Source organism: Triticum aestivum, chromosome 6B, assembly GCF_018294505.1.
Source record: "Triticum aestivum cultivar Chinese Spring chromosome 6B, IWGSC CS RefSeq v2.1, whole genome shotgun sequence".
Taxonomy (NCBI): Eukaryota; Viridiplantae; Streptophyta; class Magnoliopsida; order Poales; family Poaceae; genus Triticum; species Triticum aestivum.
Window position 1 is genome coordinate 15,484,684 of NC_057810.1, and position 11,222 is coordinate 15,495,905.

Below are 11,222 nucleotides of genomic sequence, written 5' to 3' on the forward strand. Positions count from 1 at the left end.
CTTCTCCCTTCCCCCTTTCCTACTCTGTGTGGGAGGTGGAATCCTACTAGAACTAGGGAGTCCTAGTAGGACTCCACACCTTGGCGCGCCCCCCTAGGGCGGGCTACCTCTCTCTCCCTCCTTTATATACGGGGGTAGGGGGCACCCTAGAACACACAAGTTGATCTTTTAGCCGTGTGTGGTGCCCCCCTCCACAGTTTTCCACCTCGGTCATATCGCCGTAGTGCTTAGGCGAAGCCCTGCACGGTAACTTCATCATTACCGTCACCATGCCGTCGTGCTAACAGAACTCTCCCTCGGCCTCAACTGGATCTAGAGTTCGAGGGACGTCACCAAGCTGAACGTGTGCAGATCGCGGAGGTGTCGTGCGTTCGGTACTTGATCGGCTGGATCGCGAAGACGTTCGACTACATCAACCGCGTTACTTAACGCTTCCGCTTTTGGTCTACGAGGGTACGTGGACACACTCTCTCCGCTCGTTGTTATGCTTCTCCTAGATAGATCTTGCATGATCGTAGGAATTTTTTTGAAATTACTGCGTTCCCCAACACTAACTGCATTCTGGAATTTGATGAGTGGATTCAGAAAGAGCCACAGGGTACACCATTGTTTCAGATTTGGGTTCGCTTTTTTGCAGCACCACCTAAGCCGCTTAATAATTTTTTGGTGACCTGGAGCTTGGGGTCTCTCATAGGCAAGATAGAACAGGTTGATATGCCTTTTACCCGCGGAAATGGCGTGGCAAGGTTTCTTGTTAGTGTGATGAACATTGAGTTTGTACCGGACGTGGTGAGATGGACTCATGCGGGTGTCTTGTACGACCTTGACATGGAGATTGAGGATTTTCCGTTATTTCAGGAATTGAATGGGAGTCACGATGTGGATACGACATATGGTGATGGTGCCTCTATGGGTCAGGACAAGGGAGAAGATCCTAACTCTTGTGAGAAGGCCAAGGGGCTTGTTGGACAGTTAGATAAGGCAGATGAGTCTACCAAGGGGCCTTCACAATCTGCGACACCGATGAATACGTTGCGGTTCGTTCGTTCGGTGCTTCCTCTGCCCCCAGTCGCTTATTGAGCTGCAGGGTAGAGTTGGATGACCCGTCGGAGCGGGAGCTGCCACCGGTACCGGCTAAGGCTTGTCAGCCAGCTGTGGTCGGTCGCCGGGTCGATGGTGCCTGCCACGACGGTGACAGTTGGCGCCCGAAGACAGGAGGTTCTGGGGTCGGCCGCCGTGCCGGCTGTCGGGTCTTCCTAGTGGCTCTACAATGTCAAGGGGAGGGGGATGCGGGCAGGAGGCCCTCAACTCACCTCCTCTCTCTCATCGTTGTTCAGAGCCTAGGCAGGCTCCATCTTCACCGACACTTGCTGAGGTGTGCATGGATATGGCACCGAAGCAGCAGCTTATCATGCCGGCTTGAGGGGTCTTGCCGCCCACACCTCCCTCGTCGGCGCCTGTCAGACCTGATGGGAGCGCAACAAGGGACCATGCCCCGAGGGACTGGACTACGGAGGAGGTGATTGCTTTCGGTGGGATTATGAACCCGGTATCTGCTAACAGGCGTGTCAGTAACCGGATTCAGGCCCAACCCGATGCTAACGACCTGCAATTAGAGCATGCTATGAGAGCACGTAAGCTTTGTGACATCGAGGCAACTACATGTATGTCTGTTAATACGAGTTGTTACATTTTGCATTTTTCTGAACATGATAATATCAGTAAGGCAGCCAGGAATATCCCTAGGATCCAATGGGAAGGAAATTAGAAAATCGGTTAATGATTTATTAGACTTGGAAGCTGAGAGACCATCTAAGATAATCTGAAATATTGTGGCTGTGAATCCCATGATTGAAGATGGTATTAACAACATGGGGGTATCAGTTCTAGAGAGCTTTTGTGAATACCTCATACCCACCTCGGAGCCCAAAGTGGAGTTAGAGGGAATCGAGTCCGAGGGACATGTAGACCCTTTACCACTAGTTTGCACTACACAAGCTACCACCGGTCACATGGACGCGGAAGGAATGACGGATAAACCAAAACGTTCCTGCAATTCGTAGAAGTGTGAAAGTCAAATTCAAGAAGAAAAATCATGATGACCAATGAAAGGAATTTTTTGGAATAGCAGAGGTCTAGCAGACTTGGCTAAAACAAGGTTCCTTGCACAAGCATCAATTGATCATAAGCTCGATTTTATTGCCATTACGGAAACATGAGAGATAATTCCACCTTGCAATTCCTTGGAACCTTATTGGGTGGAATAAATTTTGACCGCAGTGCTTGCCCCCTAGAGGAAGATCCGATGGGATCTTATTGGGGGTTAACTGCGAAACGTTAGAGGTAATGAGTGTGGTTTGAGGTGATTTCACAGTGAAGTTTCGGGTGAGGTCGAAAATGGATGGATTTCGTTGGGCTCTAGTAGCGGTGTACGGAGCAGCCCAACTTGAATTTAAGCCCGACTTCCTGGCTGACCTGGTTAGGATCTGTGGGGATGAACAGCTACCGGTCTTAGTTGGAGGATACTTTAACATGATTAGAAGAAAAGAATAATGACAACTTCGACGAAAGATGGCCATTCATGTTCAATGCGATTGTTGAGAGTCTCAATTTGAGGGAGATTGGCCTCACTGGTAGACAGTTCACTTGGGCGAATTCGTTGCCTATACCAACTTATGAGAAGTTGGACAGAGTGCTTACTAGTGTGAATTGGGAACAAAAGTTCCCGCTTGTAACGGTGCATGCGATGCAGCGGCGATCTCAAACCACACATCCTTGTTAGTTGACTCGGGAGAAGCGACTCATATAGCTAACAAGAAAACTTTTTCCTTTGAATTAAGCTAGTTTGAAGAGGAAAATTTCTTAGAGAAACTCCAATGGGCCGACCCAAACGGACGGAGAATTTGTCTGCTTTTTGTCCATTTGGGTCGGCCGCCCGCCCGGCGTCTGCCCTGTTTTAGATTTAGGTCGGCAGTGCACCCAACGCGCCAACCCATTTCATGTCCGCACGCAATTTTTAAAAATGGACCGCGGCCATAGATCATGTCAACGGCCATGTCTCATGCCTGCACCATGCCAGTGCCGGCATACAATGCCGGCTTCAAAAGAACACGACACGGTTCATGCTGGCGCACTCGCCAGCGGGCGGCACACATGCCAGCACACAAAAAATGGGATGGGATTTGAGTTCGACCACGCCATCGCGACCCCATGGTCATGCCAGCACACCTGTCGACATACAAAAAAATGGATGGCGCTCGCCGCCATAGATCACTCGTCGTCAAACTTGAGCATGTCTGATGAGGCACAGACTAGCGAGATGCTAATTCGTGCGTGTAGGCGGCCCGACCTTTCACGGCGATGCTAGATGAGAAGTACGTCTTCCTGTTCCTCCTCACAACCTCCAAGAATAATTTTCACCCGTGTACGAAAATACACGAACAAAAATAACGATCCCCTCGGATCAGCACGTAGGCGCCGATATGATGATCAACCCTCCGTCGCTAGTGGATTTTCTCGATGGAACAAATCACAGAAAATACTCACAATTGGGTCGTCCGAAACATGGACGTTTTCTGACTTTTTTCATAACTCACCGATAAACAAAAACTTCTCAAATAAAACCTGACCCTGTACACGGCCGTAGCCGGCCCCTTATATAGGCGCACACAACCGACTCTCTAGCTAGCTTAAACTGACTTGGACTCCTACTCTTATCCCAACTAACAAATTAACAAACTTAATTATCCGGCACCGTTGATCACATAGCAACCTATGAAAAACTAGGACTCTTCTTTATTAGACCAAAAGAAATCAACGTGACATATCCTTAAATAAACTAAATCTTGATTTTCATGGTGCCTACCATCACGTATTGGCTTGGTGTTCTAAACCGTGGCTCAACCTTGTCTTGTACTGGTATTTTAATTACCATGTCCCCTATTCGTAACATATGCCCTGTGCTACCTGAAGCTTGCTCCGTCGTTAGCTTGACTGCCCTGCAATCTTTTGGTCCATTGTTCTGCTGCATATCAAGCTCGCGATTTATAGTAACGACAGCACCAGTACACCGTTGAGCCGGAAACATAGCAATGGCACTAGTGGCCACATCAATGTCGGCTTACATCTTCTTGAACCATGGCCTCTTCCTTGGTGACACGGTGTTGAGATCCACCTTCACGATCTCCACCCCGGTCATCATGCTCGCGAGGGCCACTTCTTTCGCCTTGGTCTTGGTGTTGGCGGCATCGATCTCTAGCATCTTGGCTTGCTTCTCCGCCTCCATCTCAAGCATTTTGGCTTGCTTCTCCGCGTCCATCTCAAGGCTCCTCCTTTGGATCTCCATGAAGGCGTTCATTTGCTCTTCTTTCTAACGCCGGCACTCCTCCTCCCTTGAGTCCTTCTTGCTCATCATGCCCTCCACGCTTGTGATCAAGGCATTCCACGCCGCATCCCGCTTGTCCTCCTTGGAGTTGGTCTTCGCCCGCGGTCGTGCCTTCTCGCCGTCCCCAACCTCCTCCACGGCTTGCTTCCCCCTACGCGACTTGAGGGCGGCATATTGCGCCTTGAACTTCTCCTCGTTTTTTATGACCCTGAAGCAATGGGAGAGGTTGAAGCACTTACCATTGTGTTGGACCTTAAATGCCTCCAAAGCTTGAAATGCCTACCAATGTATTTCATGCAAGCATATTGGCAAATGGTATGCAAAATAAACACGCAAGCATAAACGAAATGACACAAAAGAGGGCAGCTTGATAGCATACCATGTCTTGCATGCCGATGCCGCTCACGGGGCGGGCCTTGATGCTCTCAAGAGTGGCACAAAACTTGTTGCACTCTTGTTAGATCACCCTACATCACTTCGAAATGGACACCCACCCGCGCGTGCCTACGATTTGGTACGGCGGATACTTCTTGCGCTCATGGAACTCACGGTGGACGCGAATCCAAAAAGTTGAATTCTTTTGTTCGGCGCCCGTCTTGGGGTCTTGGCCAATGTCTCTCCAACACTCACAAATAAGCTTCTCCTCGGCCGCCGTGTATGCCTTGGTCCGCTTGCTCTTCTGCTTCGGCTTCACCCCGGCGGCTTGGTTGGTGAGCTCATCCTCAGAAAAAGGCTCCCCTTCGATGTAGCTCTCGTCCTCTTCCTCTTGCCCGTAGTCCTTCGGAAACTCGTGGTCGAGTGGGAAGCCGTCCAGGTCCAGGCCGACCTGATCATGCATGAAGGCCGCCTGATCTTGATCAAAGGTGGACGGCGTGAACGCCCCTCGGCCGTCCTGACTTTGTGTCTCGTCGGGATCGTAGCCAGCCCCGACGGCACTGCCAGCGGCAGGCGCACCACCCTCAAAGATCATGTTCTGCATGCAATCGTCGTCGCTGGAGGCCGGCATTTCGTCGAATAGGTTGCGTGCACCCGGCAGCATGGCGGCTAAGCATCTGCCACGCGCGTTTCCTCGTGCCTCCAGATGACGAGCCACCAGCCACCGTGTGGCACTGAGGTCAATGGGCGCGGGCGCAGGCATGGAAGGCGCCACCATGCTCACCTCGGGCGAGCACTCCCCGGAGAGGCGGGAGGCCTGCGGGTAGACGTGGAAGCCGGGCATCAGGGTGCAAGCCGACACGTGGAGCGAGTCGCGCCGCACCATCCAAGGGAACGCAGATGAGCCGGTGCTGGCCGCGGCCACGGCGGTGTTGACGAGGTCGTGCTGCCTAGGGTTTAACCCTAGCATATAGAGCGCCTCCCTCGTTGTCGCCGCGACGCGGGCGTTAGTGACCTCTTGTTGCGAGGCGGCGACGATGGCTGCCGCCGCGATATCTTCATCCCTCTCGTCCGCCACGTGCCTCCGTCCCTTCCTCTTGGCCGACTCCCTTGCCCATTGTTCGGGCGTCAGCGTCTTCTTCGGCTTCGGTGCGGCGGCGGTCTTGCGGGGGGGAGGGGGTGGCTTGTCTTTACCGGAGGGGGCGATCGTCATGCCGGACAAGGCGAGGGAGGCGAGGCCGGCGGTGGCATCGAGGTCGTCGTCCATTGCAGGGGAGCGGGAGCGCACGCAGGCGGGAGGGTTTTTGAGGGAAATGGAGGGAAATGATGAAGGCTGCCACCAACCAGCCGGCCCAGGGGAGGAGAATGCGCGTGTGTCAGTCTCGAGTCCGCACCGACACAAATCCAGCTCAAAAATGGATCAGGAATGGGTCAACAGGCGGACGAAAAGCGGACGCGCGTCCGTTTCCGTTTGGGTTAGCGCGTTGGACCGCCCCGTCGGAGTTGCTCTTAGAAATCGTTGCAAGGGAATGGGCCATGCCTGTGGGTGAGCATACCAATGTTGAACGATGGCAAAATAAGATTAGACACCTACACTACTAAGGAAAAGCCTAACAATAACGCGGGTCAAATGCCTACCATCAGCGCGGGCTACTGATTGTAAGGCGCTACAGCTAACAAGTGATCGTAAAGCATTCTTTGTGGTTGAAAAGCCTCCATCAACCTGTAGGTTAGCGCCAACTATTCTAACCACGAGAAAAATCTTCGCCTGAGCCTCCCCGTGTTTGCATTGTCATACCCTTTACTCTTCTCAAATGATAAATACCACACGTCTGGTTCGGGGCACTCCAGCCCTGACATCTTTTATGGCAATTCCAGTTACATATAAATGACAACTTCCAATGACACACGGCAAGTTTATATCAAAACTAAATTAAAGCACGAAAGTTGCCGTGCTTAGCTAAAGTTGTCATCCTCATATCACTAAATTTGCCATCAAAAGTGTTCGAAGTTGCCATGTGCTCGTGCCACACGTCAGGTCCTTACTCTTTCAAACTGGGTGTGCCCGCAAAGCAGTAAGCTGAACGGGAAGGCAAAAATGCGCGCCTCCCAGATCGGTCCAGAATAAAGGCATGGCATATGCAGAAATGACACCCTTCCGAGGTTTTTCAACCTGAAAACTCAAACAATTCATAGTGAAAATTCGCAAGGCAACATAGCACAAATTTTCGGGGCAGACGATCATTAGGCAGCGTCAATGACAAGCACCTAGGGAAGAATCAAACTATTACTCTGCTGTCAAATATTCGGTACCCGCATGCACATACGTAAGGCTAAATAAATTCTCTACACGCCTGCTTCGCTTCAGTCGCTTTCCTGAGAGTAGAACATCTGCTTCAGAGCGCGGGGCAGCTCCAGGACAATCTCCGCGTATGCTGAAACACCGAGAAAAAAGATATTGGGGAAGCAAAAGTACATATAGATCAGAACAAGCTCATCACAGAGTAGTATGCTTTAACCGCAAAGAGGAGAGAGGCAATGTCTAAGATAGGAGGAACCTTCTGGCAAACTCAAGGTCTTCAACGCGCTCTCGGCATAGGAGAGGCGAGATGGTACAGGCTGAGCACGGCGGTCTGCTGCCGATATTCTCTTTGCAGAGCGAAGCGGCCAGGCCAAGACCCTCGCCTGACTAGGCAGGGTCAAGATTAGATCTGAATATCGGATACTCACTGTAACCTTGCTGCTCAAGTCACACAGGAGGAGAAACTTCAGTCTCTAGAGTGTACAATACGCAGTTTCAGTGTATAAATGCTACAGATAATATAAAGGAGCGCACTGTGTGGATTAGAATATATTAGTATGAGCATGGTTGTACTACAGCAAAATCTAATAGGAGAGTGTGGCCTTACCATTCAAAATCTTCCAACGTAAACTCTATCAAGGTATATGGAAGACTGTGGAACAATTCCCCGATTTGGTTGCCATAGAGCTCCTTGATAAGACGAACCTTGAACATGAATTCAATGGAAAGCATTAGAATTATAAACTTCACTGTGATCAACGCAAACGTCATGAAGGCCACAAAAATATAGCTGTTTCAAATTTCGAATAAGTAGAATCACGGATAACAAATATATTTTATTCACCGAATTTTGAATTCGAAGTTCATTGTTACAGGTTATCAGATAGAACCTGTGGTTTCAACCATGATGTTCTCTCTTCTCTAGTCTAGCGGTGAAGCAGAAGTTGTATGCCCGAAACACTTAACGAAAAGATGGAAGGTACTTATGAATTACCCGAATATGTCATGTGTAGGTAAATCACAATAGGTAAAATTAGCTCGATGAGGTGTAACTACGGAAATAATACCACCAAAGCAATAGGGGAGGTTAGTTGGACTGTCGTGGCCCCCCGGCCCAAAATAATCTTAGTTAACCCACACAAGTATATATCCCCTTGTAAACACTAGATGGCCACACCTGCAATTTTATTCCATGGTTTCTCTTCTTCAGTTCTTCTCCAACCCCAGGAATAAGGTAATCTTGGGCCTTTTTGCTTGGCTAGATCCCTTACTCGGCCCAACTGCCACATCCCACACAACGACAAGCCAAACAACAAGGCTCACTCATCAAACGGACTAATTAACGCTCTCCTCTCGCACCCCTAGCCCAGTGACAGGGGCCCTTCCCCTTGGAGGTGACACCCGAGGCACAACACGAAGGCAATGCTGGGTCGACGACTTCAAATCTAAGGAAGCATTGTGTTCCAAGCGACTGAAGCGAGGATCTGTATGAGAAGCTAGTCTCAGAGAGAGTTCACCTTAGCCAAAGTGCAGAGATGCAATGGTCCTTTTAGATTTTGGATGGAAAACAGCGGTGAACTAGAGTTATTCCCAACACAGAAAAACTAAAGGTCATATAGCACTGGCCGTCTTTCAAGTACATGGAAATTTCCAACTCTAATAGAAGGAACATGGATACGACATAAGTTTTGCTTCACAGCTCACATAACGCAATGCTCTCCAAGATCTATTTTTAAACAACACGAGTACATACCTACAGCCCTATAATTCAAGCATATGCATACAAGGTTTTATTGCCTGATTTCTTGCATTTCACAATGGATAATATAATAGAAGGGAGATAGTGTGTACAGGCAATTTACATTCGAGAGCAACTCCTAAATCTGATACTGACCTGTTCTCTCCTGTCAATATACGACTGCAAAATTTCTTCAAGATGATCAATAAACCTCTGCAAGGGAAAAGGAGCCATGTAAGTAGATACAACTATTTGAATAGTTGCACAGAAAATGCAAGGGGCCCATGAGGAAACTTTACGATGGCGTTAGATGACAAGTGCTCAGTTTCTACTTCTCGAATCGGCAGAAAGAAAGGTAAGGTGTGTTCAGTCACAGTCATCTTTTCAAGGAATGACTTGCTCTCCAAAACACAATGATAAATTTCACAGGGCTCTCCTGCAAAATATAGTGTGCATGTTATTTAGTGCAGCAAACCATGTGTCTAGAGTTTCTATGTTCTTATCTTATTTCTTTTTGATAACTTATTACTTATCATGCTTATGTTGTAGTAGCATTATTCAGAATGTCAGGGTTTGCACAATGAAATAAGTATGTTTTGATTTGAAGCAAACTAATCCTACGAAATAACATATTGGTGTTTACATAACTGTCCGATTTGCAAAACATCGTCTCTGCATATCTTACACAAAGCTTTGCATGGTACAATTCAGACATTTCATGGAAAAAAATATGATATAGAAAATGTTAAGCGTAATCACCAGCGAAGAATGTCTCATACTGTATACCAATTCTGGCACCATCCAAACAATAGATAACCTACGAAATAGAAAATAGTTAGTCAGATTAACTGACAAAATAATAAAAGTAATGGAAAAGGTGCATTAGTTCAATATAACATGCCAAGACATGAACATAATTTCATTCCAAGGAAGACAACATAATGCCATGTTACAAGGTAGATGAAACATGGAACAAGAATGAGAAAGTGTGACACCGTGCACCCCGGCCCATACCAACACTATGGATCCGCCATTCATGGTGTAGCCAAAAGAGTTTGGTGAACTGGAATGAACTGATCACAGAACACTGCAATACACCAACTACATCCCAGGTCCCAATTAACTAACCATTATGAAAAATATCAACCACACATTGATAAACTACAGTATAAAGAGTAGTCTTTATGGTAGCGAAAGCTGGACTCTAAGAGAATAAGGTTACCTTATTTCTGATTCTATAAGTCGTCCTTGATTGAAATTGAGAGTCTGTTGGAACGTTTGCCAGGTTGACCATCGCCTTCCTTTCAGCCTCTATATGGACCTGGTCTATGAGATAAAGCAAACTTGTTATAAACTCAAAATGCACAGAGCAAACAGTGTACTTCATGTGGAATCAATATGAGAATATGGTGCTTCAGATTAAGTACCTTCTCACGGATAGTTGCCAGCAAACCATCATTCCACTGCTCATCATCTATTGAAATCTCTACAAAAATGCAAAAGCCATTAAGATTATACTACTATCAGACTGTATGAGAAGACTAAATATGTGTCATACAGGCTGTAACGACACAATACAAGAATATGAAAATACTTCCAAGAAATTTAAGGAAGATAGTAAATAAAGGATCTGCCATTTTATCCTCAAGAAAAGAGGCAGCAATGTGCAAAGCAGCATACCACACATACGGAAGTGTGAAATAATAAGTCTGATAAATATTTCCAACTAATTACAGATGAGTACTTTATAACTAAGTGTGGAATGAAAGTTTTTGGTTCATGTTAACCCAAATATGGTTTTAGATTTTTTCCAGCGAAGTAGACATATGAATTTCAGTACATATATCGTTAAAGAAAAGAGGCAGCAATTTCAGAGAATCAAAGTACTGCTAACATATTAATTATGCTATGCATTTAGTAAATAGCTAAGGCTGCTTAAGTTCCTACATAATGAACTCTAGTTCTGGTCCAATGGAACTGGAAATAATCATTAATGATCTATGAGTGTTTTTGCAAAAACAGTGGAGACTCTGTGTGGGTTAACAAGTTATCAATTTGATGCTAAAGGCACATTAATTTTTTTAAATAACAACTAGTTCGTCTAAGCATGGAAAGTAAACAAAGGCTCCTGAGTTCCCAAAAAATTGCAGAAGGAGATGGTATAACAAATAAGTTCCACATACTATTTGGTACTGGAAGTTGCTGACAATCGTATTTTTCTAGAAGGTAAACACCAAAGGTGCTGAAGCAAACTGTACCTTCGGTTTGTGCAACTCGTGCAGCCTCAAATTCTTTCTGTAGACGCTCAAAAATCAGCTTATCAGAATCCCTAAAATAATAGTGAAGATGTAAAAAAAATACTAGTCATGCGTCCACATATTTAAACATAAAATGTGCATATAACAGGATGAGACAACAAGTAA

At 47.0% G+C, this 11,222-nt stretch overlaps 1 protein-coding gene across 6 annotated transcripts in view; it reads right to left on the reverse strand.

The window, feature by feature from the left end:
* Window positions 1–6,715: 6,715 nt before the first annotated feature.
* Window positions 6,716–11,222, reverse strand: part of LOC123133146 (uncharacterized) — a 6,648-nt gene continuing 2,141 nt past the window's right edge. For 3 of the 6 annotated variants that reach the window (XM_044552680.1, XM_044552678.1, XM_044552682.1), the window contains 9 exons: window positions 11,058–11,128; window positions 10,227–10,285; window positions 10,022–10,120; window positions 9,559–9,616; window positions 9,099–9,235; window positions 8,956–9,012; window positions 7,669–7,766; window positions 7,318–7,499; window positions 7,031–7,194 (listed from right to left, as the gene is read on the reverse strand). In XM_044552680.1, the coding sequence (XP_044408615.1) occupies window positions 7,124–7,194; window positions 7,318–7,499; window positions 7,669–7,766; window positions 8,956–9,012; window positions 9,099–9,235; window positions 9,559–9,616; window positions 10,022–10,120; window positions 10,227–10,285; window positions 11,058–11,128 (832 nt within the window). In that variant the 3' untranslated portion in view covers window positions 7,031–7,123. Of the gene's footprint in view, window positions 6,933–7,030; window positions 7,195–7,317; window positions 7,500–7,664; window positions 7,767–8,955; window positions 9,013–9,098; window positions 9,236–9,558; window positions 9,617–10,021; window positions 10,126–10,226; window positions 10,286–11,057; window positions 11,129–11,222 lie in introns of those variants that run through there. The other 3 variants (XM_044552679.1, XM_044552683.1, XM_044552684.1) reach the window with 3 other exon arrangements.